Source organism: Gamsiella multidivaricata (genome assembly GCF_025024155.1).
Source record: "Gamsiella multidivaricata strain RSA 2152 chromosome Unknown BC939scaffold_2, whole genome shotgun sequence".
NCBI classification, from domain to species: Eukaryota; Fungi; Mortierellomycota; class Mortierellomycetes; order Mortierellales; family Mortierellaceae; genus Gamsiella; species Gamsiella multidivaricata.
In genome coordinates this window covers 944,765-972,104 of record NW_026251710.1, presented here as the reverse complement: position 1 = coordinate 972,104, position 27,340 = coordinate 944,765, and the positions used below count along the sequence as shown (strand labels likewise).

Below are 27,340 nucleotides of genomic sequence, written 5' to 3'. Positions count from 1 at the left end.
ACATTTAAAAATGATCGGTAGGTGTAATTTATATCCTAAAGCTGCATAATTCTGTTATTGCACGCCGAAATTCTTTTACTGCATGTATTTGCTTATGCTCACCAAAAAAATTCTATGGCGTCGCCTTTTGCTGGCGTAGTTGGTGCGTTTTTAATGCTCCAACGAGCGCTTGTAGTGTGTGGACAGTCACCACTGCTCTCTACGAGAGCTACCCTATAGACTTGCATCCTTTCATCATCACTTCCACCATCACCACCAACCAGGCGACGCAACAAGACCGACTAACAGCAACAGCAATAATAGCACACGATGGTAAATCATCGGGATCATCATCATCAACAAGAACAGCAACAACAACAGTCTGAATTCAAGGATATTGTGTCTACACGTCTTATACAGCAACGATCTGCTTGGTACCTGACATCATCTATCTACACTTTGTCATCTTCCTAGGTCGTTCTCGCAATCTCCATCTGCACGAAGAGCGGCAAAGGTAACCAACGCCGAAACCTATCCTCCTTGCTCTATTTTTTTTTTTCTCAAGAATCATAGTCTTCAGCATTTGTTCATCCGGTTTCCTTCTCGTCCTCTTTTTTCATAGCTCTCATCTCGCGTCAGTTCCGCGAGATGACACGGGCCAGGATCGAGGGCTTGATCGCTTCCTTCCCTCGTTTGACCAGCAGTGGACAACAACATACTACAATCGAAACAGAGCATGTGCGATACGTCTATCAGCCGTTGGAAGACCTGTTCGTTGTGCTCATCACCAACAAACAATCCAACATTCTTCAAGGTAGGGATGCACTCTTCTTCAGTTGCCGCCACTCATCAGGAACGAGCTTTCAACGTAGCCTGTATTCCAATAAGAAGACGTATCGATCGATATCATCAATGTTAACGGAGGCCCGTTATTCATGACTTATGGACTCTTGTAGATATTGACACCCTGCAATTGGTCTCGAGGGTGGTGTCCTCGGTCTGTAGACCCACTGACGCACGCGAGATTGACAGGAATGCCTTCGAGTTGCTCAGCTCATTTGATGAGATTATTTCACTCGGCTACAGGGAAAACGTCAACTTGGCCCAGGTCGCCAGCATCTCGGAGATGGAGAGTCATGAAGAAAAGATCCAAGAGATGATTGAGAAGGTATGAAGCAAGAGAGTTGGATTCCCATATGTGTTTTGAGACGATAAAAATGCGATTTACTTGACACTAATCGACAACATTCCTGCTAATGTAGAACAAAGAGCGCGAGGCTAAGGAGGAGCTCAAGCGCAGGGCAAAGATTTTGGATCTCCAGAGAAAGGAGCAGAGGAAGAACATGGGCGGCATGGGCGGCATGGGAGGCGGCTATGGTCAGGGAATGAGTGGTGGATATGGCCAAAGCGGCCCTATGGGCTATGGCGGACAGTCAGGCATGGGAGGAATGGGCGGCATGGGCGGCATGGGCGGCATGGGAATGAGTGGCAACCAGGGCTACGACTCTCCCACACCCGTGGATGATGGCCTGTCCAAGTTCAGGTACGCTTGCACATCAAAATCGGAAATGATTCTGAGTAGCGATTGTCACATCGTGCTTAATCTTTATCTATCTGCAATATTCAACTGATAGTGCCGCATCCAAAGCACCAACAACAAAGGCCAGAGGCATGCAATTGGGACGCAAACAGAACAATATCGATCTCATGGAGTCCTTGCGTTCTGAGGCTGAGACATCATCACCTATGGTTCAGCAGCACCAGGTACCGGTTCAGCCCAGTTATTCTGCTCCATCTGAGCCTGCATTTCCCATGGAGAGCGTACATGTTCATATTGAGGAAAAGATTACGATGGTCGCCAACAGGGATGGCGGTTTGGAGAATATGGAGGTCAAGGGCGACTTGATGCTCCGTGTCTCCGATCCCGCGCGTGCCAAAATCAGTCTCGCTCTGATGCATTTGGAAGACCCTAGCATTCAATTCAAGGTATATTGCTATTCGTCCGTGATGGACAAGGAAGTGCTATTCAGCAGATAGCGGGATTTAATACTCAACCGGACCTCTCTTAACTTTACACTGTCTTTAGACCCATCCCAATGTCAACAAGGTCTTGTTCAACAGCGAGAAGGTCATCGCATTCAGGGATTCATCAAAAGAGTTTCCACTCAACACATCCACAGGAGTATTACGTTGGAGATTTATTAGCAAGGACGAAAGCTCGATTCCACTCTCAAGTACGTTTTAATCTCGTTTTAGAAGCTGTACCAGGTCCAAGCTTATCTCTTTTTGGGCAAACTTCTTTCTCACCTTTGCGATGTCTCCTGTCTTCCTTCTATTAGTTAATTGCTGGCCATCTCCTGCTGGCGATGGATCGTGCGATGTCAATATTGAATATCAGTTGGAGAATGAGGCTATGGAGTTCAAGAACGTCAACATCATCATCCCACTTCCGTAAGTGTTCAACCTGTGCAGCAAATGCAATCTTGCAATACCGCCAGTCCTTGTCCGTGTATCTGATTTCAATTTCCCTTGAATTATAGACAAGGAGCACGTCCCACAGTGGGCGAGGCGGATGGAGAACATTTTGTGGACGCTCAACAGAGCGCACTGATCTGGCAATTGCCATCGATTACCTCCGATAACCCAGCAGGAAGCATGGAGTTCAACTGCCAGGGCGAAGACCCGGAGAACTACTTCCCTGTCTCGATTCAGTTTGAGAGCGAGCGCCTCATCTGCGACGTCGATGTAGGTTTTCTGTACCATTGCACGGAGTCGTTGATGACGAGCAGCAGATCGTTAGACTGACATGCCATCTCTTTACATTTTCGAAAACAATATTAGGTGGTGGCTGTTACACAGGTCTCGGATGGCTCGGAAGTTCCCTTCTCAAAGCAGAGCATTTTGACGCCAGTCGAGTACAGCGTCGTGTAAGGGAAGAGGGCAGTGGTCGGTCCTTTTATTTCTTGACAAGGAGAGAACAGACCGCTGTTTACTCGAGCGAGTCCATGAGCACCATAGAACTGGGAGCCATAATAAATATCGGCATAAATGGTACACCCTTTATTGTCTTGTGGTCCTGGATTCCAATCGATGCTCAGATCTATTCGTCGTCGAAAAAGTCCGAGATGTAGTCACCGCCCAAACTGTTATGATCGCCCCCTGTATTCCATAATTTTCATAAAATAATATTAAAACCAGAGTCCTGTCGGGCGTCTGCTACAGGAACCTTACTCACTTGCTCCTTTACTTCATGCTCGTCTCTATCCTCCGACGCCGTATGATGATGGTTGTGCTTGTGAGCACTCTTGAGCAGTATGCTAGCGGATTGCCCATGGTGCGGAATAGAGTCCTGGTTCAGAAGATGCGAATCCTCAGGTGGGGTCGGATCTTGTGTGGGTTGTGCCACGGGCTCTTGAAGCGACTCGCCTTCATGGCTCTCTGACATGCCGGCGCGGACACCGTAGTCATCCTTAGCCAGGTTCAACTTTGTGACCCTGCTATAACTCATTGGGGCAGAAGTTGTGTGTTCGGTGGTTGAGGTCTTGGGTTGGTTATGGGATACTTCCGATATGGGTAGTACAGCAGCATGATGATGTTCCGGCTTCGTGTGAGTTGAGGTCATGGGTGATGCAGAAAGCTGCGGTGAGGGATCAATCTTCCCGTCATTGTTCTTATCCCTTGGAATGTCTTTCGAGGTGGAGTCGTCATGATGTTGATCAAGATGAAAGTCCTCAGCAGAAGCGATATCAATAAAGGAATCGTCGTCAGCGCTCTCAGTCTCCGATGCTTCCTCGTACGTCTTGTTGTTGGAAGATAAATCAGTTCCTGTAGCGGCGACGTCTTCCGAGTCAGCCTTCGCATCTTTGCTCTCATGGGCGTCTTTCTGCTCTTGGATCTGGTGCTCACGATGGCCAAGGAATGTCCCAGCCACATTGCCAGCAAGTCCTGACAAGGAGCTCCTAGCGATATCCAGGTTCTCGTACGAGACATCCGCCACCCGAGCTACCATTGCCGAAGCAGCAACTTTTGCGCTTCGCAGGATCCCAGGCGCTTTGAAGAAAGCCCTCTGCTCGTTTTCTTTACGGTCGCCGTTATTGTCGCTTTCCTCGTCAGAGTTACTGACTTCATCCATGTCCTCTGCAGCAACTTGGTCGCCGTTCTTGTCTCTGAACACATAGTCATCGTGGTCGAGGACGATGCTGTCTCTTGAAGATTTCGAGCTGATACTGGACGCATCCTGGTCCTTTGCCGTGATGAAAGACGTATCAGTAGCAGTTGAAGTTAATGCTGAAGAACTGTTTCCTCCGGGCAAGGAGTCATAGTACTCCTTCGCGACCTCATTAGCTTTCTTGGCCGCCGAAGATGTTGAGGCACTGATGCCGTGGAAGTGTAGCTTGTCCTCCAAATCGTTCTCGATATCGCGCAGCTCTTCATGGCGACCATTCCGATCGTGGTGATGCTCGATATTTTTACCCAGCACATCGTTCTTTGTAGCTTCAAGCAAAGCTGCTGTGCTGCCTTTGACCTTGGTCAGCGACTGGGATGCGATCTCAGCAGCGTGCACCATCACCTCCGAGGCGGCATCACCGACTCCTCCAGCTAAGTGCTTGACAGACGAAAGGGTGTCCCTGGACGTTTCGAACGCAGTCTCTGTAGTAGACGACTCAGCGTTTGCGTCAAGAGTGGAGTGTTCCTGGGAGGCATCGTTCTCGATCTTCTTCCGAGTGCCCTTCTTGGGATTCTTGGCGGTGGCCTTGTCGCGTTTTTGAGCACCGGCAATCGCTGAATCGAGCTTGGACTTGAATTCCTTCACTTTGTTTTCCAAAACATCTGTACCACTTTCGGTTCCTTTCTCGTTGGTTTTCTTGGCCTTGGCCTTGGCCTTCTTCTTCTTCTTCTTCTTTTTCTTCGCACTCGAGGAAGTCGCGTTGGTTACCTCCTCAGCCTTCTCCAGGATTTCTTGGCCTAGTTTCTCTGCAACCTCCTTCACACCCTTGATACCCGAGTCCACAGTCCCTTTACCAGCGTCAACCATGGTTCCAATCATTTGCTCTGCCTGCCTCGCTGGCTCTGCAACAGTGTGGGTAATAGCATCCTTGGCCGAGTCGACCGTGGACCGGGATTGGTCGGCGGTGCCGCTGATCACAGCACCGGCAGTCTGAAGGACAGTGTCCTTGGCCGAACCGACAGTGTTCTTGACTGAACCGACAGTAGCCTTGGCGTAATCAGTACCAGTATAAGCTGCATCAGCTGATCTTTTGGCGACAGTATTTTTTGCAGACTGAGCGGTGTTAAGCGCCGAGTCGATAGTGGCCTTGGCTTGATCCGCCCCGGTGTCTTCGACGGATTGAGCTGTACCAACGACAGAGGCGACCTGTTCAACAGCAACATCTTTGACCGCATGGACTCTATCCAGGGAAGTGTCGATCGCAGCCTGCATCTCATTGGCGACCATGTCTGTGGCATGTAGGACTGTGCCAACCGTCGAGATAGCGGTCCCCTTTGCTCTCTCCACAGCTTTTTGTGCCACATCGCTTGCAGTATGGAGAGCTGTGTCCTTTGTGCACTGTGCAGTTTCAGTGACGGTGTTGCCAGCAGTGGTGGCCTCTCCAACTGCAGCGGCCTTAGCCGAGTGTGCCGAGTCGATGATCAAGTTGGCTGTCGTCTTTGACTTGTCAGAGGCATCTTGGCTCAAATCAGCTGCCTTGTGCAAAGAAGCGTCCTTCGCATCCTTAACCTTGGGGATAACGGTATTCCTGGCTCCATCGATCGTGTCCTCAATAACATGGGCCGCAAGTCCCTTTGTATTATGGGCTGACGCGACAGTATCATCGATTGTCTGGGGAGTGACTTTGTCAACGGCAGTTTTGGCGCCCTGCACCTTTTTCTTGACACTGCTCTTGACGTTCTCGATCTTGGCTTGGGCACTGTGAGCAGCCGCGCTGACAGTTTCCTTGGCTTGATCCTTGACAGCAGCTCCGTCTGCATGAGCAGAGCTGTTGACGGAATCAATCATGCTCTTGCTGGCTGTCTTGACATCGCTAGCGGCTCTCTTCCCGCGCTGCCTGGCAGCATTCGTCGTCTCGGGAACAGACTCTTGTGATGACTCCTGAACAGCGGTCTCGATTTTTGACACAGCCTCCTCAACCCTTGGCCCCCTCGTAAAGCCCAAAGATAAGGGCAAGGAATGTGATCCGGACAGAGGCTTGCTTTGCTCCACAGACACTGCCATGACTGCCGCATTGCCCCAATCGGTACCCCTTATAGGGTTCTCTTTCTCCATTTCCGTCGGTGAGGTCTTGAGAGAGTTTGGTGTCGGCGACTGGTTGTCGCTCTTCCCTCGGGTGCTGTCAGGCTCTGCCAAGTCATTTGTGTCTGAGTGACTGACCTTGACCTCTTTGCCGTGCTTGTCATGGCCGTTGTTCTTGATAGGATCGTGATAAACGTGAACGCGCTTAGGACCGAGAGAGATATCTTCAACGTCGTGTTGCTTCTTTCTCTCGGACCACTTGACAGGGGCAGGGGTCGCATCGTGGTTAAAGTTGGCTTCCGTCTTTTCCCCAATCTCCTCGCCTTTCTCGCCTTTTTCGCTCTTCTCGTATTCCGCATACCCCTTATCGCGCTTGATGTGCTCGCGTCTGATAGGGTCGTGGTAAGGCGTCTGAATAAGCTTTGGCCCGAGAGTAATGTCTTCGACATCATAAACCTTAACTCGCTTGTAAATGGACGACCTCTCAGTATTGCCGTCAACTGTGCTGATCGATGTTCCACGATAAATCGAGATATCCTCGGCAGTTAATACCTCTGCAGCAGCTTTCACGCTTGCAATGAATGCGGTAGCTGCAGTAGTGGGTTCCATGGTAGTGGTGGATGAAGTGGATGATGCTGCCGTGGTCATGGTGGGCTCACTATGATTGACGCTTCGTTGACGAGTACGTGACGCGTTGGCAGCCATGCCGGGCTCAATGGACATATTCTCATCTCGGTTTTCTTGCGTGTGGACCGAGGAGCGGTCGACGCCTTTACCCTTGGTACCCACACACAACCGGTCACTGGGGAAGAGAAGTTGAGCCATAGAAGACACTTCTGGTTTAGCGGACGTGGAGGAAGTCTGGCCAACTGTAATACAAAAGAACAACCACAACAGTCAAGTTAGTACTGACACTATCGGATATAGCTGAAAATACTATCGCATTTCGGCAAAGAATCCTTACCATCCGTCGACGCAGCGAGTTCCTTCAGATCGTTCGCGGCCTTGGAAATAAAGTTCTCTGCCAATGCGTCCTTGGTTGTGACATCTGTTAGTGATATAAGAGAACACTCATGTCAGGATATTTGTTGACAGTGGTGTGCCCACAATTATTATCCGGGGAAGCATAGTTACCATTCAGCGAGGGCAATTTTTCCTTGAAGGCATATGCCGCTGTTTCGGCAATGTTTGTTGCAGCAGCGACAGTGGCCAGAGTCGCACCAAGAACTCCTCCTGAAATGCCGTTCAAGTTCTTCGCGATGCTGTTGGTGTTCGCAAAGTCTATAATTTTGGACGCAAGGCTCTGCACTTCTGCCGTCTGTTCGTAGTTATCATCGCGAGGTTGATGACGATCGTAGCGGCTGTGATGATGGTTAAGGATGTGCGGCTGATGGCGATGGCGAACCGTTTCTTTGATGCTGCTATAAGTCCGCGGAACTCGTGTCTTAGACCTATTGTTGGAAGCGGGAGTAATTTCGTCCTGAGTCGACAAGGTGTCGTGCGAGGAAGGACAATCCTTGTTGGTGCCTGTCGGTTGGATGCCAGATTCCTTGCTCGCGAGGCCTAGGGTTTCGCTCTTGGAATCATCGGTCTCGTACTCCATAAAATTATCGAAGTCGATCTCCTCGCCTTCGACCTGGATATCCGAGGGTCCAACTATGTCTGTAGACAGAAAATCAAAGTTCCTCGTTAGTTTAGGATGTGAACAAATGTGTTTACGTTGATTTGTATTATAGAGGAAGACCATCTCTTATACCTTCCATGATCATGGAAAGGGTGTCTACACCCATAAGAAAACAAACGTCGTAGAAGCTTAGTGTTATCGCAAGACATGTAAGTGATCCTTCTGCAGCTCGGTTGACATTGACTGGGATTCACGATGGGCGGTACCTCCGTGTGGCGTGATACTGTGAGCTCCAGTGCTGAACGACTTGGCAGCGTTTTCCAAGCTTGAGTTGTGGGAGTTAGCTGTTTCGTTAGTCTTGCTTCTGCTGGTCTGCGCGTCGGCAGGATTTCCGTCTGCTATGTTATCTTTATAAAACACTATAAAGGCTTAGGCCAACTTCCGAAAGATTGAACTTTAGTAGGACAACGAATAGAGTAGCATAGTTTACCTTTGCCGTGGGTTTCAGATACGAGATCGTGATGTTCAGGAGATTCAGTAGGCACAAGCCCAGCGGAACCGATCATTGCGGCCCAGGAACTACGCCTGCCGCCGTTACCGAGCTGTTCCTGCTCTTGATTTCCGTGTGATTCAGCTATGTAGGCGAAACGTTCGATATTACAGGCTATTAGAGCACGTAGCACATAGATACCTACATTCAATATTAAATTGACGTGTCGCTTATCATTACCCTTTGCGCCATCTGCCATTGGGCCCTTGCGATCTATGCCTTGCTTAACCGCACCGGCGTAGGACCTCGGGGAGGTTCCATCTGCTTGCTTAGAAGATGAGGACGACTTTCGATCCTCCTTGCCTCTGACCTTGGACGGTTCCGCCATGTTTTCATGCCTGTAGTCGTGATGAGGCTCCTCATTGGGATGACCTGCTCCCATCATTGCGCAGACACTCAACAGCAGAACAACAATAGGCAGTAACAGAACCAAAAGCACGATGTATGGTTCGACACCGAATCTGTCTGCCAGACCATGCAGCCCCCATTGCGACTGCAGCTCGTGAAGACGCGGAGCGTGGGATCCAGCAAAGTCACTCCATGCGGTCGAGGGGCCGAGGGAGGATTGAGCGCGCTCGAGCAAGTGGTATTGGTCTTTGGATTGAGACTCTCCCCAGAATGATGGGAAGGATGAGCCTTCACCATGCTCATTGCCATCAGTTTGTGTGCTGTCGATCAGGTTGGCTGCTGCATTGGACACTGCGTTTGATGCACTGGAGGCAACAGCAACGACCTTGTCGTGGGCCGTTGCTGCCCATTCACCTATTTCGTCATTGGAGTACTGCCCTTGAGCGTCCCAAGGATCGCTCTTGGTGGGTGCGTAGGAATTGACACATGCAGTGGTGTGAGATGCGGATGATGGGTTGTAGGCTGGCTCGTTGAAGAGCTGGTGGTAAAGATAGTCGATGACAGCCTTGGCTTTGTGCTTAAGATTGAGCTCCATGTTGGGGATTTGCTGAGTAATTAATGCTTAGAGGGTGAGCAAGATAGTCATTGGGAATGTGGTTTGTGCAAGTTGGTGGTACGGATGGGCAGCTGTTGAAGAAAGAAGAATGATGGATAGGTTTGGTCATAGCAAAAATGCTAATCAGTCACACTATAAAATGTTTCTGCCCAATGAGAGAGAGCGGTTACACATATCCAGCATAGCCTGGCGCTTGCTGTCTTATATTCATCATGCGGCATTAATAGAGGACTTTCTGTAGTCTTAGGTATTCCTGCTGGTCTGTTCCGGCTTGACTGAATCAAGTTTGTCTCTCGGTCGAAGGGCGAAGCTGCATGTGGCCCGTGCGAGGGAGGACTATAGTCTTCAGTCTGGCAGTCACGATTTGTTTGTTGATCTTTTTTTTTTTTTTATTCCTGAGCCGATAATCTGGCACAGCCTAGAGCACCTCCCCACACCTACACTTCTTATTCACGTCGCTCGACTCTGGCCATGGGAAAGCGCAACAAGCAGGTCGGGAGGATCGGCAATGCCATCGTCAACAGCATCATCGAACCCATCATGAAGATGCAGGAAGAGAACCCAGATATCAGCTCGATTGAAATCACTAACCGTCTGAAGGAAAGAAGGGAGCACAGTAGGACGAAAAAGGACCTCCTGACGCAATCTGTCGATAGAGGTGAGCGCGATTGATGTTAATGTGGTCCCATGTTCAATTCTACAGCTTGTCAGGAAGATTCTAACCCTTGTTTATCTAATACAGCACTCGAAATCATTAGGACAGAAAAGAGCAGGATGCTCTCCGAGGGCGCAGGAGATGATGATGATGAAGACGACTCAGATGATGAAGAAGAGTACCCATTCGCCGCTGATGGATCACCTGTTGTGATGATGGAGGTCAAGAGCAATAACAGTATGAATAAGAGCATTACCTCGCGCTGGAAACTTCCCCCGTCCACATCCACATCGAACTCGGCAGTTGCATCCGCAGTTGCCTCGCCCTCCGTTTCAGAACCAGGAACGCCCCACCTCGATGGCACAGTGACACCAAAAATTGCTGACCTAGCACCAGCACCCGTCCTAGACCCACTTTCAGTAGATGCCACACCAACAGCACTGGCACACCAGGCTGCAGAGGTCGCATTGACAGACAGCAAATCAAAGAAGCGCGCAAAGTCATCATCAAACATGCATGCTGAAGGATCGAGTAGCAAACGGCACAGGGCTTCAGGCAGTGCAGAAGGTCGTGGAGGAGCAGAGCATGCGCCACCGAAAGTGCGGTTGGAGGACTTGGGAGGGGTGGATCACTTTATTGAAAAGGTCAAGGAGTACGTCATGATGCCTCTCGCCCATCCAGAGGTTTACGCACATATGGGAGTGAAGCCTCCAAGGGGAATCTTGCTTCACGGCCCCCCTGGAACAGGAAAGACCATGATGGCGAACGCAATTGCAGGCAGCCTGGGTGTACCGTTCATCACTATTTCTGCGCCCTCAGTCGTCTCGGGAATGTCTGGAGAGTCCGAGAAGAAGATCCGCGAGGTATTCGAAGAAGCCAAGGAGCTGGCACCTTGTCTGATGTTCATTGACGAGATTGATGCCATCACACCCAAGCGAGAGACAGCACAGAGGGAAATGGAGAGGCGTATCGTTGCACAGCTTCTTACATGCATGGACGGTATGTACTATACCTATGTTCTCTCATTTCTCTCCAGCGATCATGATCTACATGAATTGGCCACTAAGATTCCAGCACATTCATGGCTGTAGATCTGAATCTGGAAAACACTAATGGCAAGCCGGTCATGATTATTGGTGCCACCAATCGACCCGACTCACTGGATCCTGCCCTGAGGCGAGCAGGCCGTTTTGATCTGGAGATTAATATCGGTGTCCCAGATCAGGATTCTCGCGAGCAGTAAGTTGCCACAGCTAAGTGACTGATCGACGGTGGTGCGTCAAGGAAATAGCATCTAATAGTGTTCATTTTTTTCAACACCACAGGATCCTTCGAGTCATGTCCTCAAAACTGAAGCTCGCTGGTGATTTTGATTTCAAGGAGCTGGCAAAATTGACGCCAGGATATGTCGGAGCAGATCTGAATGCATTAACTGCAGCAGCAGGTGTGGTTGCGCTCAAGCGCATTTTCCAGGAAATCGGCAACATTGATAAGATCAGTGAGGTCGAGGTATTGGAGAGCGTAACGGACGACCTGGAAATGATGGATATGGATCAGCAAATAACAAAAACTCCCAGCAAGGAGATACAGATCGATCTCATTGAGCAACAGACTGCCTCACAGACAGAAGTGACAGCTAATCTCGCAGTGTCAACAGCAACCGTGACGACAACCACCAACATTACAACATCATCTTTAAGCTCAAAAACCACTCATCAGAATCATAAGCCCGTCCACTCTATTAGCGCCTTCTTACAATCTCACCCCGATCCACTTACGCCAGAACAACTTGAGCCCCTGGTTATCATCAACGACGATTTTTTGATCGCTCTGACCAAGGTGCAGCCTTCTGCTAAACGTGAGGGCTTTGCGACTGTCCCGGACGTCTCATGGGATAAGATCGGAGCGTTGCAGTACGTTCGTGACGAACTGCGCATGGCGGTGGTCGAGCCTATCAAATACCCAGCTTTATTTGCATCGGTTGGTATTCAAACTCCTGCCGGTGTCCTGTTGTGGGGTCCTCCTGGGTGCGGAAAGACTCTGCTGGCCAAGGCCGTCGCGAGTGAGAGCAGGACCAACTTTATCTCTGTCAAGGGACCCGAGCTGCTGAACAAGTATGTCGGTGAAAGTGAGAGGGGCATCCGTCAAGTTTTTGCGCGAGCGCGCGCATCTGCTCCATGTGTCATCTTTTTCGATGAATTGGACGCGCTTTGCTCAAAGCGTGATGATTCTCAGGTAAGCTGACAAATGAACTGAGCTCTAGGTGTGTGCTTTTGTGCAATGTACTCATACATTTCATTGTTTTTTCCTCTATTATTCGCAGTCAGAAGCATCAGCCCGAGTTGTCAACACGCTGTTAACGGAGCTGGATGGCATGGAGAACCGATCGGCTGTATATGTGATCGCGGCGACGAACCGTCCCGATATTATCGATCCAGCCATGCTCCGACCTGGCCGTCTCGATAAGCTGCTCTATGTACAACTGCCCACGATGGAAGAACGCCTCGACATCTTGCAGACACTTTCGAGAAAGACGCCTCTTGCCCCCGATGTTAAACTGGATATGGTTGCCTCGGATGAGCGGTGCGAAAACTTTTCTGGTGCGGATCTCGCATCACTGGTGCGTGAGGCTGGTATGTCTGCGCTGCGGAGCACACTCATGAAGCTGAATGAGATGGGTAAGGCTGGCGAGAAGCTGGATGATAATCGGGGAGCACAGGCAAGGCAGGGCTTGATCGGAGAAGGCGGACCCTCGGATGACCTACTATCGACACCGATCACGGTGTCTTGGCACGATTTTGATACTGCGTTCACGAAAGTCTCGCCTAGTGTATCACCTCAGGACAAGATGAAGTACGACAAACTACATGTTAAATTTGGAGGAGGGTCCGCGAAAGCCAAGAAACTGAAGCAGAAGCAATTGGAGACAGTAAAGGTCGATGAGAGTGCCAGAGCATCCAAGGCAGAGGACTCTGATTCATCACTCTAAACCCACTCACGCATAATAAACTTGTACAAGACTCTTTGACGGAAGTTGATCGCAGTTTTTTAATGTAGGCAAATGTACAAGGAGGAAGGAAGTGAATGATCTTTTATACTTTTCTACATGTAGTTCCGATGGCACATGATGGCTCGCGGAGATTTCCCCTGTATCCTCCCGAGAATCCGAATCATGCTACAGATGCCCTGGCATACTTCACATACGCTGCGCCCAATTGATACCGGATGCTTGCCAAATCCAGGATTTCAACGATCGTTGTGACAGGCACGGTAGGCGTCAAATGCATCATCGTCATCTTCTCCCTCCTGGAAAGTTTGACACAACGCGGCAGCTCCGAACCGAAAGCCTTGCCTTAATCCACCTATTCTATAGATACGACTTGTGAGCAGCTATTATCGGCTAGCTCGGCGACTCAACGATCGAGGGATATTCTGGTGAGTATTGAAGGATCCAGTCGTAGAACCACATAGCATAGTCCTTGACCAATGTATTGAGTTTTTCTGTCTGGATATCAGGTCCAGGGGAGAAAGTCTGTGCTTTATCTCGCTCTGCATACCACTCCCTATTAGACAACTTCAACACCATCCCTGCTGTGTCCTTTCAGTTGTCTTCAGACACATTGGTCATAAAACTATAGGTTTATGGAGCGAGGTGCGAGCTGAAGTGATTGGTGATGCACAAGATCGGTACGGTCGCTTGAATCGGACCATACCGCCGCTACCTGGAAGCAAGGAGGAAAAGCTTGCATAGACACGGCTTGCGTATGTGGCTCGTATCTAGGCATGCATCGGAAACTTAAATGAGATCTGCTTTGCCCAATTTGCGTCGTGAATCGTTTCTGTACTGCCAGAACCTGCCAAAGGTCCATCCCTGGCATCATCCAATGCTGGCTTCATAAGCTTGTATTCGTCTTTCGTAACTTTGAATGGGTTGTTTTTATATAATGGCGTTGTCTATGTGGAAGAGAAATCGAGCAAATTTGGTGGCGTGGGGGCCCATTGGGTTTGCACCACAGCACGGTCTTCGTCTGCATTTTAGTGTCACTCCCGTCTTTACTCGCTTTGCCATCCCCCTTTTGAGTGATGAATAACTCATTTCCTCTACACGACCGATTGCAGGAGCAACGCCGTGCGCTGGCCGAGGAGACCGTGTCGTATGCGATCTACCTCTCGCCGTCAGATCAGGATCAGGATCAGGATCAGGACCATCATGAACCCATGGTCACGCTCGAATCGGCTCAGCTGGCAAAGACGCTCATAGGTTCTATTGTCATGGAACTCGCAAAGGACTACATCTGGCACAAGGATGCTTTCTCGCTACGAGTCGAGTCTGGCAAAGGAATATGTAAGACAGCGATATCTTATTAGCTGACGATATACTGCAAGGCAATAGCTGATCACATATTCCTCCTGTGCTTTTTCATTATAGTTCCTTCAAGGCAGCCGTATTTGAAAGGAGAAGCGAGGATTGGAGACTCACTGGATGACGAATGGTTGATCGTGCACCTGCTGAGAGAGATCACCGAAAGGATCCCAGGATCTGTGGCAAGGTATCAGTTCTTGAAAACATACGGTTCAATGCATGTTCGTTATTCCATGTCAAGTCATTACTCACACTACCAATGTTTTAATCTGCTCTTGCTAGAGTTCAGGACAACGATGGTGAATTCTTGTTGATTGAAGCGGCAGACCATATTCCATCGTGGCTCGACCCTGATAACAGCGATAACAGGGTATGTTATGCGAGCATGGCTAGACGCTTCTTTTTTTTTCACGTCTAACAGTCCTTTTACTGACCCTTTGCTTGCCATTAGGTGTTCATCTACGAGGGAAACCTTCATATCATACCAATTGCTGTCACTGCGAAAGAAAAGGAGACATTCCCACCAACATTAGGCTCAAAGTCAAAGTCACCAAACCTCCAGGACGCATTGGACATCATTCGTTCTTCCCCTTCCTCACGCACTTCAAGCTCGACCGTGACAACACTGGCGAATCCGAAGATCCAGCGGGCTGCATTTGGTCCGCTCATATCTGACACCCAGGGCCAAGCATTTGCGTCAAGGAAGATCCAGGACCAGAGACATTATGCGCGCTGTCAGATCCCCGTGGATGTCGCCAGGATTTTGAAGGCGCGACCAGAGCTCGTCACACGAGCATGTGAGGCTTTTTATACGAGGGATGCTATCGCAATGGCAGCGTGTAGTCGCATGACAAAATTTTTTCCAGCAGATGCTTCCAGCGCCGACGTTTCCACAATACCTGGGATGCAACGTCTGGGAAAGATGGGAACATCATTCGTGACGACCGCAGTCTGCTTCACAAAGACCTGCTATGCACAGCTGATGGGCCAGCAATTTCGACCGCCCAAAATTTGGGACGGTATAGTGCCACCACCCAAGGATGAGGATGCCAATGATCCTCAAAAAATCAAGGAAGCCGAACTAGGCATGAAACTGGTAAGGAGCCGCCCGGGGTATTACCAGCAGGAAGCCACATCAGAAAATAAGAACTTACACGATTTTATCCCAACTTCTATCTAGACCTGCGGCTTTGAAATCCTCTGCGATCCTGACTATCCAGGTGACTTTGGATTCAAGGATGAAGCAGAGCTCAAACTGAAGGTGAGTAACCGACAAATCATGACTAAAGAATGAAGGTGAGAAGCGCTTCAGGTAGTAACACGAGCCTCTTTTTCGTCGCGATCTTAGGATTTTTCTTTTGCGACAGACAATGCTTGGCGCATCTTCAAAAACAATCTCACAGCAAGGAAATACTTTGGAGACGAATGTCCAGGATCCAAAGGATACCAGAAACTGGAGGAGGCTGCCAAGCAACAGTTTCTGGAATATAAAGCGAATCAGCTGCGCAACGAAAAGGACACTGAAGCCCTCAGCTTAGTTTCGTTTCATGGCCATGCCTATCATCCAGTACAGGGAATCGAACGCATTTTGGACGCTGACTTGCAGTCCAGCGAAGCGGCGATATTGGTTGATGATAGGAAAGACGACAATGACTCATGGATGGAAGTGGATCTGGAGACACTGGAGGATATGATGCGAGAACGTGGCTTTGGTGGCGGTTCGTCCAGGGATCAAAATCAAGCCAATAAAAAAGGACTTGATATGCAGCAGATGATCGACCGCTTCGGGGAATTCATCCAGGAAGGAGAGGGTGGTATCGAGGGAGCCGAGTTCATGGATGAGCAGAGTGAACAGGAGGATGACGAGGACGAGGAGTTTACAGAAGCATCTCATGATCGTGGCGAAAATGAGAGGGGTGCTGACAATCAGAGCGACGAGGTATCGAGCGAAGACGACGAAGAAGAGGATATATTTGCGAGCGACTATGAGGAACAGCAGGCTAAGAAATATGCGGCTAAAAAGGCGCGCATTTTTGGAAACGGCAAGATAATTATGAATCTTGGAGCTGTTCCTGATTCGACGACGACGAAGGCTACGGAAACGACTCGCGAGACGTTTACTATCGATAACGAAAGTCTAAAGACGATCCTCATCCAGACCTTTAGCGATCATGTTGCGCCTGCCAGAACCAAAGGAGAAGCACAGGACGAACGCGAGTACAGCAATGAGGACGAGGACATGGATGATGAAGGACTTCAAGAGTACATGGAGGCGCTCGATGTCGAATTGGCAGGCACCAAAATTGGAAAGTCGTTCGAGAAGATGCCAGCAGGACCCTCCGCAGGCACAGGATCGGCTTCATCTTCAGTCTCGACAGCTGGTCCTACAAAGGAGGAAAAGGGCAAGGGTGTATTGCGGCCAACTAAGGCAGCGAAGCCGGAAAAGAATCTGGAAGAATTGATGAAGGAGTACACGGACAGATCAAGACGTGGTTTCTGTCGACATGGCCCATTCGGATACGATCCGGCGGCGATGGTCTTTGCGGACGATGATGACGACGATGACGACGATGACGAGGAAGTTAGAGACGACGTAGGCCCCGACTCGGCACGTATCACCGAAATCATGGAGGACGAGCAAGAACTGGATGTGGTCGATGTAGATCTGAACCTGGCCAAGAACCTGCTCGAGAGTTTCAAGAGTCAGGGAGGATTGCCGGGACCAGGAGGCAATCTTCTGTCAAGGCTTGGGATCGTACTTCCAAGAGATGAAGAGGAGCAGGAGGGCGACGATGTGTAGAAGCACCATATCAGTATTGCACTCATTGCTACATCTGTAAAATATAATTTGCATTTGCATATCGAGCATCATTGAGGCGCCATCAAGCAAACACGATAATGCACTCATGGTCATCGTCTCTTTTATTTTCACAATGTCCTCGCTTTGATTCCCGCTTATCCACGGATCATGACCCTCTTTGGCTTCTTGGCCAACTTCTTCTGTCGTTTTGATTCTGGTGCTGGGGGTTGAACTGCGCTTGATGAGGATGCTGCTGATGGCTCCGTTGTGTCGTTGCCGCCCAAAAGACCAGCCAATGGGTCCGCATCCGCCATGCCAGGCATAACAATCGAGAGGGGTGTCAAAGGCGAAAGTGGCGAAAATTCCGCACGCTTGTGGCCAGAGGCCTCTTCCTTGGCATGCATCTTGTTGATGGAGGCTGCCACTCTAATCAGCAGCTCGTTCTCTGTTGAGGAGGCGCGAAGCAGATATAATAAAAATGTTGGTATCGTCGTCGACCAACAGCTAATTGTAAAATCGTGTTTTGTTCGAACTGAGGCGATAGCACTTACTTGTGTGGATGGTCGGATGGCAGAAGCGGCCATCATCTTTGAACAAGACTCTGACACGCCCGCGGTTCGCCCAATCCCTCGGGTGTGTCTTTCCGGGCTGGTTGTATAGATGATCGGTGTAAAAGGTCAAGATATAGTGTTAGCTGCACGCTTCCATGTCACGTCCCGTGATCCATACAGTGCCGCCGCTGGCACAGCGTGCTACCTGATGACAGGATAAAGAACACGCGCGATTACCTCGAAAGCCTGAGACAATCTCAACTCCTTCAACGCCTCGACAATATCCTTAGCCCAGGGCTGTTTGACGCATGCCCTTGACTTTGAAATCCTGCGACCTTCTGCAACCGTTTTTGTACCGTCAATGTAGCAGGGGTAAACGCACATCCAGCTATAATCAAAAATCCGACAAGAAGGGGAAGTGGTAAGCACTTCGAATAACGGCGTCCAAACCCGAGCAGTTCCAGATCAAGCCATTGCTTTGTGTGCCCTGCGCTCTGAATACAGCATATCTCTTCAATGCTGAACTCCTGGTACGTATCTGTGCCTCTGGCAGATCGATAATTCAAAAGCGGCTGATTGAGGTGTGCTGACTTACTCCTTGAACTGCTCAGCCTCTTCCATTGAGACATATCGTGCCCCCTTGTCGACGGCTCCTGTGTCCATCAGTGCCCGAATCTGCGCCATTTGCTCGTCTGTCAAAGGTGCGTCAGCATGGTGAGTAGTCGATGAAGCGCCATCAGAAGGCAAAGGGAAATCCATGTTGTCGACATCGAAGTCTTCTTCCTCTTCTTCCTGAATCTGATCGCCCCCTTCCTCATCTGATTCGGGCAAGAAGAAGGATTCCTTGTTGCTCTTGCGGAGCAGGTTTAAGCTGGATTTTTTGGACATGGCTCTGGGACTAAGGAGTGCTGCGAAGGCCGGTTCCTGATGGTGGGTGCTTCTGAAGTTGTAGAAGGATGCAGGATGGGCGATTCCATGACGTGTTTTCAGTTGTTGCTCAAGTTGACATCCCTCGATATCTTGCCCTTTCCGTCATTACCTTATCAAATGACTATCGCGAGAACGCGTCAGTAACAAGCATTCAAATACCATTCAAACAACAGCACCAGTACCGGTATCGGCGCCTGGATCCGCTTGTAAACTCTTATCCTCATATTTGGTTCAGAAGAGAGATTTTGGATTAACGCAAGGCGCAGAGGACTTGCATGGATTACTTCACCAAGACTCTCCTACGGCTGGCTGGAGGCCCCTTGGGGTGCAAGGAAGATTGATAACACAAAGATAGTCTCTTTATCGAACTGGGGCCGTTCAACGCAGGTAGGTCAGCTTTCAAATCACTCGAGTCTGGAGATGCATTTTGCTATAAGGGTAAGTCTTACCATCCATGTCCTCTAGACTGAGCCTTCGACTACCCTCTAATTAGCGCTGATGAGTTTTACACAAGTGCGAAGTGCCAGAGCCGGGCACAGGCGCAATACGATTATGAGAAGCATTGGCGTCAAGTCGCGACAATGCCCTCATATCGGACGGGGTGCGGTTGAAGTGCCATCGGTGGAGAATACGGCACTGATTTTTATGGAACAATCAAACTAGAATAGACGCGCATCAAAGCCCTTGTGAGCTTCAGTCCATGCATTGGCGACACCACTAGGCACTTCAGGGTTCGCATCCCATTGCCACGCAATACATACAAAATGAAGCCCCGCTCGGCCAGCAACCGTTGAAGGATATTTTGGGGTAACTGACATGGATTCCTCCGTGATTGTGACGCATGCAAGGACAGAGACTGTTAAGCGATACCCTGGACCTACCTAATGAGTGAATCCGTAGATTCTCACCAGACATAGCTTTTGAAGCGAGCGATTGCAACTTTGAATAGACTAGGTATACTTTAAGATTACATGAGAGGGAAACAATCTGGATGGATGCATCTACAATGATGGGGACTTTGCGTGGAATAACATCTCTTTCTAAGACAGCCAAGACAGTCTGGGTGTCTCTTTTGAAGCGATTTTAGTCGTGTAAAAGAGCGGCAGTGGGTTCTCCACATGCTGTTTTTAATTTTAGGACATGCATGTGCTACAAAGCACAGGCAAAAAATAACAATCGCTATTGTTTCGTTCCTGTTTCAATGGGAAACACGACCTTAAAAGGATTTCATCTTCCTAGGCCCATGCGTCAGAGGACATTTAGTAGTATGGCGGGAGAATCAGCCATATTCAGGAGGAAAGTGAACCTAGAATCCTGTCCTTCGGGCAGCGTTCGACGTCCTGATGACAGGACGGAATTGCATGTTGCTGCCCCTTCTTTTTCTTTTCAGTACTATTTTTCAGTTAGAAACTACAGCTACTTCTCTTTCAATCCAGCCTCTTCTCGCCTCCCACACTCCTCACCAAAGCGGTTTATTTATTTCGTCCCCTAGCCTTTGACTTCACCTTGCTTTCTCAACAACCTGATGTACATATCTTTCGCTTTATTTTATTTTATTTTCTACAATTCCACAGCTCCATCCAACAGCGACTTCTACTTATCCTTCATCACGCTCAGGCCCCGTTACCTTCCTGTCGCTTCACTCAACTCCTGCCCATTCACCGGCTCACAATGGCATCCTTGACAGCGACATCCAATTTCGAGCTACCTCAAATAATAATAGCCATCATCTCTACATCCTCTTGTATTCTCATAATATTAATATGGGTTGCGCAGGCTAAAGATCGCCATCACCACTATGCCCTCTCTTTCCTCTTCTTCTGGCTAATGCTCGGGTCCCTGTTAGATTTCCTCAGCCAGCTTCTTATTCAACCGGTGGCCTTTCCGTTCTTTTTACTCGCTCCCAACGACACCGGCACAAACACTATAGACAGCAATGTTCGTATCCCTCTCGTTCAGTCCGCCTACCTCTCCAAGTCTCCTGTAAATATGGACTCCAATGCATTGCAGCCATTCAATTCGACATCCTTCTCGGGCTTGACGGCCATGCTGCTTGCCAGGTCTATAGTCCAAGGCACTCCAAAGCATAGCCAGCTCCTAGTTCCAATACAAAGCTGCATCTTGACCGCTCATTTCGCTGAGATTCGGTGGTTCGCAGTATGTATATCTCTTTTGCAGTGGTCCTTCTACATCTTTAACCGTCTCGCTCGCAATCGAGGAATCATCGATCTACGCCCGTCAATCACTCCCGTAGGAGACAGCTGGCACACATGCACTGACAGCGCCAAGGATAATACCGAACCAAACCTCGCTACCGGGTCCAGTTTCCAGCGACCTTTTCGAAGCCTTGGCGACCTGTGGCTGCGTGTGCCCATGCTCATTGTCAGTCCAGTGCTAATTTTTGGAGTGATACTTCGCACTGGAATCAGGCAGTGTTGCGGCTGCTCCTATAATGAGCATGATATTCCAGATCCGGAGCGCCAACAGGAAGATGTGCTCGAAGCATGGCCCAAGTGGCCAACAGCACATTTCGAGAACAACCCAAACAACGCCCTTGAGCTGAGGGAACAAGGATCGAATACTGGTCCAAAATTGGTTCTGCCAGGTGCAGAGATTAAGTCTTCCTGGCCAGTGTCCTCCACGATCTCCTGCGTATCTCCGCCTCCAACTTTGGCAGCGAAACTACGAGTCGACCAGTTGGATTTGAACGATACCACTCAGGAATATTACTCATACGATCTTACTGGAGACAGCACCGAGTACTTCAGGGATCCCTTGGCTCGAAGGATGAAGAGAAGCATCTATCTTCATCGAAGGATTCTGTGCGATATTACAGTGTGCATCGCTCTGCCAGTCATCTTGTTCTTTCTGCGGTTCTTTATCAGCGTTGAGAGACGTTCGTACGAGGTTTTTTCGAATCGAGGTGGATGTCGCGTGTCAAGGAGCACCGGACGTACAGATTGGGCCCTAGCTCTTTCACTTGAAGCCTTTACAGCAGTTGTTGCGTTGTTTGGACTAGCCTTTGCAGGTACAATTTGAGTTTCATATCACCAATTTTCGCAACTCGTTCTTCCCATACTTCAACGAACATACCCGACAACTAATCAACACGTACTTATATTCTATCAGTGATATCCGTTCTGCTATTTCGGAAACAAAACGGGCCTTTCAACAGTAAAACCAAGAACCTAACTCCTACCGCCGATGTCCTTCGTCTGTACAAATCGGCAAGGATAGTCAAGTATTTTCTCGGGCTTTGTCTGAGCCTGAATGCCGTTCTTTCAATCTCACGCATCGTCAGCCTGGGCCTCTTCGAATACCATTTCACAGCTCCTTATCCTCAGCCTTTACAGAATCCCTCGACAGAGGACGGATTCAGATCACTTCTGTCTGCCCACTCGACCTTGCCGCGCCTTTCCACTCTTGCCGGAACGCACCATACGCCGCTCTTCCAACAAGCACATAACGAACGCGACGTTTATCGAGTAGCAGTTGCATTCATTATGGTCCTGCTGTCATTCTTCTTCTTACTGTGGCCCCGCCTGCGTCTCTTGGCGAAAGTCATCCGTCGATGGATACATCCTCCACAAAAGGAGACCATTGGCGATGATGATACGAACACAAGTTCCCATCGGTTCAACTTAGGCTCTTCACAGTCTGTCAAAGAAGTGCCAGGAGCCAGAGAGAATGCAATGACATATGTAGGACTTTGCCCTTTGATGGACAGACCGAGCAGAGCGCATGACCTCAGGAAGGCTTCCGTCACAAGCGATCAGATTTCTAACGCGCCGACATTACTGGGATGTATGAAGAGCAATAACAGAAGGATATCAGAGTAGGTATCGTCTGCTACCATTTGTCTTTTTTTTTCTTTTTTTTTTTGACTGCATATTAATCCGAGTTTTTGCTGTCATTCATAGAACTTCATCGACCACGTACCATAGCCGAATTTGCTATGATTCTATCGAGTAATAATCTCCTAACGCCTGGTTCTTGAAACTGCACCCTCTTTTCTGTTCTTTCCAATCTAACAAGGGGCGAATTCTCGGTACTTCAATAGCGACGCTAACCCCAAGCTCCATGCTGGTGCAAAATTCGAGAACCCGCGTACATCTGCTAATACATCAACTTGCAAACAGAACGATGTTATCCTGATGCTGCCCCCCGCATCCGCCGCTTGTCGTGTGCACTATAACTCTTCTTGGCTGCCCTCTCCGCCTGTGCACAGACAATCCTTGCCAAAGACACACTTGGGCGGCAAGATGATGGGCCAATACCTGCTGCTCTCCCGACAAACACCATCTTCGGCCTTACGCACAAGTGCTCCGCCGCGAGTAGCTCCGTCGTTGCTGAGGCCTCGGACTTTATCCTCGAGCGCTCCTGGTACTCGCAAGACGGTAGAGGACTTTATTTTCAAGGCGAAAGAGACGATGCGAGGCGGCTCGACTGATCAACTGTGTTCTGAGCCGCTTTCCTCAGTCGTGACTCCTCCAGCAGACGTCATGGGGTCGAGGCGTGGACTAGCAAGATCCACCTCTGTTGGCGATGCGGAGCTAATCCGCTCCAATGGAGTCAATGATCTTGATTTCCTGATACCCCAAGCAACCAAGCCGAATCTAGACCATAGGATACATATCACCATGCGCGAACGCTGTATAGTTTACCGTCGTCTTTCGTCTACAGCCTCGTCTTCAACTAGCAGATCTACCTCCGGTTCAACGCCCAGCTTGAAGTCCCGACCAAGGTTCGCATTGCGCAATGGCACCGGTACATCGAGATCGTGGCAGAGATCCGACAGACCGAGCCCGTCTGCTTCTTATAAGCATTCAGACGATATGGGCCGGATACAGGAAATGAGCTATCCACTGGATACTCATCATGCAATTTCCGATGATGACATACCCCAGTCCTTGGACGGCATCACAGGCTATGACCGAGCATTCAAGACGCTGGCGGAGGTCAAACGACACAGTTCTGTAACGCGATTGAAGATAAATGCAACATTTCCGAGGACATCTCGTGCTCATAGCCAAAGCAACATTGAGGACTATTACGATAGCAGTGAGGATGGGACCATGGGTACCGTCTCCTTGGAGAAACTTACATACAGCTGCCCCCATGCAAGATACGACTCGATTCACCAGGCCACGATACCCGAGGATAATCGCAATGTATTGCTGACCTTGATGCAACAGACGATGCAATCTAACGATATGCCCGCCGTGGCACGCCTGCTCGCTTCTACATCTCGACAAGGATGCAGTTACAATGGTCTAATTGTTCGCCCTGGGCTGCGACGGCCCTCCACAGTCCAATATACAGGTTCGGCGTCCCCATTGTCGTCTATGACTCACCGCTGTCATCGATTCAGTCGGCGCAAGCGGTTGGGGAGTCCTTATTTCGGCCTTATTCCTGAAGAAGGAAAGCTCGTGCGACCGGAGTCTAATGTTTACTCTGATGAGGACATGGATTACTTTTATAATCATCTATCTGTAGTTTGCGATGGCAAGGGCAAACCGACTCACCATGGCGCCAGTGTATCTCCTCAGTACATTCGTAAGCGACTTACGAGCAGGAAACGTTCTCGCGATTCAGGACGTTCAAATGACTTCAGAATAAGGGCTCAGTATTCGACGATCCTTTATGATGTTGCAGTGGCCGCACTGCTCGAGGGAGAGAACCTAGTTGATTTCGCCTCCACCTTCAGGTGTGATCCAGCCAAACCCGACTCACCTTTGGTGCCTTGTTTCGAACGACGAGCAGCCTCAGTACCCGCTCGTGGAACCACAGCTTCGTCGTTTCCGCTCGGGAATACTCTATATAGTGGATGCGGTTCACCGCTGGCCATGGGTATGAGGGATAACGAGGGTATGGTGTACAGCACCCCTTTGAATCGCATGATTGCATTGCCAAAGGGCTCGAGACCGACTAGGACACAGTCCTCAAAGTTGCCCAGGTCGCGATCCAAAGCTCATACCAAGGTCCCTGCAATCTATGTATCAAGTCGTGAACGATTGCTGGCGATGGGACCACTGCCGCCAGCACCAGCTGACCTTCCACCAGCACCAGTTGCTCTTTCTCCAACAAGTCCTGTAGATTCTGTCGCCCAACGCTAAACCTAAAATGATAGAACTCCTGAACTTGTTGGCCCAAGCGCGTTCGTAGCCAAAAAAATAAACTGGCACAAAGCCACTACCCGTGTTAAAAGAAGGCGACCTGTCCCAAGCACTCCTACTCGAATTAACACAGCAATGTCGCGCTCATTCATCCTGGCATGGGGTTACTGCAAGAACCCAGCTACTGCTAGAGTAGTAGGCAGCACGCGCAGTTTGGCCCCTTTCCCATTCATAAGATCATCACAAGTAAATCATACCTCTACCTCCTTGCGGCTCTAGCCTCAACGTGTTGGAACGCCACGCTAACCACTTTGATCGGATAACGGTCAACGCGCATAGACCACGCGATCCTTCAGTCTATCCTCACAGCACACCAAGGAGCAGGACAAAGTCAAGATATTGTTTTTTGGCAGCGACTCGTTTTCAGTCCCGCACTTGGAAGCACTGATCGCTGAAAAAGGTATACACTGGGTTCCCGATCTTTATCTATGTCTTCTTGCCTCAAAAATTATGAAGTCTGTTCCAAACCAACCCATTCTTCTTTTTATCCGTATAGCAAAGCCCGGATCGATCATCGAGAGAATCGATGTAGTGTCGCCTAAAGAGCGCGCAAAGAAATCAAAGCGCGACGCAGAGGATTGTAAGATCTGTGGTTCTCGCTCCACACTTCTGAATGAATGCCTATAAAGGCCATCCTGCAGCACTCACAACTGACCCATTAGATCTCTCTATCTCGCATTTATAGCCCCGTTGACGTTGCTGGCAAAGGCACACAACCTCAACACGTTTCCTGCACCAGACCGAAAGGGCGGTTTTGAAGCATGGTCCTTCCCTGAGGACAAGAACGTGGACGCTTGGGATTTCGGCGTCGTAGTTTCATTCGGGTGGTTTTTGCCAAACGATGTGATCTCGCGTTTCAAGAGGGCTGGTATCAACGTACACCCATCGCTCTTGCCCAAGTAAGTTAACAAGGGCGATTTCCATGTTTACGACTTTGAAACAGGTCGAATTATAACTCATCTATGTCTTTAGGTACCGAGGATCTGCGCCATTACAGCGCGCCATCTTGAACCAGGATAAGGCGACTGGTGTTACAGTGCAGCTTCTGGACCCGAACGAGTTTGATGCAGGCAAGATTCTCGCCCAGGCAGAAGTGGTGAGTACGGAAATTGGTTGCAAACGGTTTTGGTTTTCAAAGACATGAATTGGATCCAATGTCTTGAGGATTTACACTTCTGTACATTGAAAATTGTAGGCAATGCCAGAAAATCCTACATATCGGTCGCTGGAGTCACTGCTGGCGAAGAAGGGTGGCGAACTAGTGGTTGATGTGATTAACAACTATGATGAACGGAGGGTAAGGGACCTATTTACACGTTCTAAAACAACATCATGGGCAAGCAAACAACTTGGACTGACCCAACGAATGCGGACATAATATTTTTTTTTTTCCTGGCGATCCCGAATTAGCGTGATGCAAAGGTGCAGGATCCGGCAAAGGTTACCAAGGCGAACAAGATTAGCCGTGAGGCATGCATGGTTCAATGGGCAGCCTGGGATGCATCTCGCGCAGAGAGGTTACATCGCGCCAATGGATTTAGAGTATGTTGGAAATCGCTATTGTCTTTCTAATGAGGGAATATTGAAGTATGGGAACTCATAGTTTGTAACCGTCCATCCCTGTCCTGTCTGCTTCGTGTTAGTATCCCATTACGGCGACATGGACTGTTAAGGATTCAGGAAAGACTTTGCCTATCTCGCTATTTGATCTCTTCTGTGTAAATGATCTTTCAACGGACACCGGGACGTCCTCTGGATATGCCGTGGAAGATGGAGAGGCGCCCACGAAGACTTCGCCCCCTGGGACGATATTCTACCATCGTCCGTCAGAGACAATCCATGTCACCTGCGCAGATGGATCCCTGCTCGGAGTGAGGGCAGTGCAGTTCGAGGGCAAGAAGAGGGTTTCTGTTAAGGACTTCTATAATGGATACCATGTCAAATCCGGTGTCTCCCGTTTTGAATAAAAAAGACATAATTTCCTACCCTATTCCTGTAACTGCTGTAGTGAGCGGACGCGTACATCTCTCCATGTTTTATACATAGCAAGTGTATTAGGCTAGTGCAACGCTGCTATTCTCTCTAAGTGGCGGTATGTCTACAGGCAGACCACTTGTTGATTATCATTCTGTATGCCTAGGACAAGCCTTTAGCAAGCGATTTCGTAGAAAACGCGTCCATGAGGCCCAAGAGCTGACTTTCAATAGTCCATGTGTTAAAAGACATCCAACTGTAGATGGGCAGGGAATTACGTGAGCTGGTGCCGACTTGAAGCGCGGGCACGGTTGGACTAGCGCGAGGCTGCGCCTACATTGATATCTACGACTGCCACAGCAAGCGTTCTGAGCACAGTGCCCACTTTGCCAACCACTTTATCTTGTTGAGATGAGTAACGTGAAAATGATGGCATTGTAAGCGTAGAAATTTTTCCAATGATATCCACATGATTTTTAATCCAATTCTGCATTAATTTTCCTGATACAGTAGTAAAAAACGCG

The 27,340-nt window shown here is 49.3% G+C and overlaps 7 protein-coding genes across 7 annotated transcripts; 5 read left to right on the top strand and 2 right to left on the bottom strand.

The window, feature by feature from the left end:
• Window positions 1–309: 309 nt before the first annotated feature.
• Window positions 310–2,910, top strand: BC939DRAFT_498562 (Adaptor complexes medium subunit family-domain-containing protein; the record flags this gene model as incomplete). Its single annotated transcript, XM_051559830.1, has 10 exons — window positions 310–378; window positions 454–493; window positions 602–793; window positions 936–1,147; window positions 1,242–1,522; window positions 1,614–1,965; window positions 2,066–2,213; window positions 2,319–2,430; window positions 2,520–2,724; window positions 2,821–2,910. The coding sequence occupies 10 exons, from the start codon at window positions 310–312 to the stop codon at window positions 2,908–2,910; spliced, it is 1,701 nt and encodes a 566-aa protein (XP_051417630.1).
• A 5,235-nt stretch (window positions 2,911–8,145) lies between these two features.
• On the bottom strand, window positions 8,146–9,462 carry BC939DRAFT_105453 (uncharacterized protein). The gene is made up of 2 exons (XM_051549875.1): window positions 8,584–9,462; window positions 8,146–8,487 (listed from the first exon to the last, which is right to left on the bottom strand). Exons 1-2 carry the CDS (start codon window positions 9,344–9,346, stop codon window positions 8,273–8,275), a joined length of 978 nt encoding a protein of 325 aa, XP_051417629.1. The 5' UTR covers window positions 9,347–9,462; the 3' UTR covers window positions 8,146–8,272.
• A 1,072-nt stretch (window positions 9,463–10,534) lies between these two features.
• On the top strand, window positions 10,535–13,011 carry BC939DRAFT_391303 (YLL034Cp-like protein; the record flags this gene model as incomplete). The annotated part of the gene is made up of 4 exons (XM_051551951.1): window positions 10,535–11,021; window positions 11,114–11,261; window positions 11,348–12,257; window positions 12,346–13,011. 4 exons carry the CDS (start codon window positions 10,535–10,537, stop codon window positions 13,009–13,011), a joined length of 2,211 nt encoding a protein of 736 aa, XP_051417628.1.
• A 964-nt stretch (window positions 13,012–13,975) lies between these two features.
• Window positions 13,976–17,263, top strand: BC939DRAFT_104901 (SGT1 protein-domain-containing protein). The gene is made up of 6 exons (XM_051549870.1): window positions 13,976–14,367; window positions 14,452–14,572; window positions 14,668–14,755; window positions 14,837–15,481; window positions 15,566–15,646; window positions 15,734–17,263. The coding sequence occupies exons 1-6, from the start codon at window positions 14,106–14,108 to the stop codon at window positions 17,183–17,185; spliced, it is 2,649 nt and encodes an 882-aa protein (XP_051417627.1). The 5' UTR covers window positions 13,976–14,105; the 3' UTR covers window positions 17,186–17,263.
• On the bottom strand, window positions 17,263–18,223 carry BC939DRAFT_104898 (SRP19 protein-domain-containing protein). Its single transcript, XM_051549869.1, has 3 exons — window positions 17,974–18,223; window positions 17,737–17,833; window positions 17,263–17,630 (listed from the first exon to the last, which is right to left on the bottom strand). Exons 1-3 carry the CDS (start codon window positions 18,118–18,120, stop codon window positions 17,341–17,343), a joined length of 534 nt encoding a protein of 177 aa, XP_051417626.1. The 5' UTR covers window positions 18,121–18,223; the 3' UTR covers window positions 17,263–17,340.
• A 4,686-nt stretch (window positions 18,224–22,909) lies between these two features.
• BC939DRAFT_435610 (uncharacterized protein) lies at window positions 22,910–24,855 on the top strand. The gene has a single exon (XM_051553523.1). The coding sequence runs from the start codon at window positions 22,929–22,931 to the stop codon at window positions 24,780–24,782; it is 1,854 nt and encodes a 617-aa protein (XP_051417625.1). The 5' UTR covers window positions 22,910–22,928; the 3' UTR covers window positions 24,783–24,855.
• Window positions 24,856–24,912: 57 nt separating this feature from the next.
• On the top strand, window positions 24,913–26,830 carry BC939DRAFT_524736 (formyl transferase). Its single transcript, XM_051561279.1, has 8 exons — window positions 24,913–25,028; window positions 25,122–25,242; window positions 25,339–25,422; window positions 25,528–25,741; window positions 25,815–25,938; window positions 26,038–26,139; window positions 26,253–26,384; window positions 26,486–26,830. Exons 1-8 carry the CDS (start codon window positions 24,918–24,920, stop codon window positions 26,807–26,809), a joined length of 1,212 nt encoding a protein of 403 aa, XP_051417624.1. The 5' UTR covers window positions 24,913–24,917; the 3' UTR covers window positions 26,810–26,830.
• Window positions 26,831–27,340: the final 510 nt, after the last annotated feature.

What these genes read in the sequence shown, in the direction of transcription:
- BC939DRAFT_105453 (XM_051549875.1), bottom strand. Translation starts at nt 9,346, where the DNA reads ATGGAGCTCAATCTTAAGCACAAAGCCAAGGCTGTCATCGACTATCTT. An exon ending in AATGGCAGATGGCGCAAAGG is followed by an intron (nt 8,488 to 8,583) that starts GTAATGATAAGC and finishes TCGCCTACATAG; the next exon opens with CTGAATCACACGGAAATCAA.
- BC939DRAFT_104901 (XM_051549870.1), top strand. Translation starts at nt 14,106, where the DNA reads ATGAATAACTCATTTCCTCTACACGACCGATTGCAGGAGCAACGCCGT. An exon ending in ATCCCAGGATCTGTGGCAAG is followed by an intron (nt 14,573 to 14,667) that starts GTATCAGTTCTT and finishes TGCTCTTGCTAG; the next exon opens with AGTTCAGGACAACGATGGTG. An exon ending in CTGATAACAGCGATAACAGG is followed by an intron (nt 14,756 to 14,836) that starts GTATGTTATGCG and finishes GCTTGCCATTAG; the next exon opens with GTGTTCATCTACGAGGGAAA.
- BC939DRAFT_104898 (XM_051549869.1), bottom strand. Translation starts at nt 18,120, where the DNA reads ATGTGCGTTTACCCCTGCTACATTGACGGTACAAAAACGGTTGCAGAA. An exon ending in GATTGTCTCAGGCTTTCGAG is followed by an intron (nt 17,834 to 17,973) that starts GTAATCGCGCGT and finishes CTATACAACCAG; the next exon opens with CCCGGAAAGACACACCCGAG. An exon ending in CCATCCGACCATCCACACAA is followed by an intron (nt 17,631 to 17,736) that starts GTAAGTGCTATC and finishes CCTCCTCAACAG; the next exon opens with AGAACGAGCTGCTGATTAGA.
- BC939DRAFT_435610 (XM_051553523.1), top strand. Translation starts at nt 22,929, where the DNA reads ATGATGGGCCAATACCTGCTGCTCTCCCGACAAACACCATCTTCGGCC.
- BC939DRAFT_524736 (XM_051561279.1), top strand. Translation starts at nt 24,918, where the DNA reads ATGTCGCGCTCATTCATCCTGGCATGGGGTTACTGCAAGAACCCAGCT. An exon ending in AAAGCGCGACGCAGAGGATT is followed by an intron (nt 25,423 to 25,527) that starts GTAAGATCTGTG and finishes TCGCATTTATAG; the next exon opens with CCCCGTTGACGTTGCTGGCA. An exon ending in CACCCATCGCTCTTGCCCAA is followed by an intron (nt 25,742 to 25,814) that starts GTAAGTTAACAA and finishes CTATGTCTTTAG; the next exon opens with GTACCGAGGATCTGCGCCAT.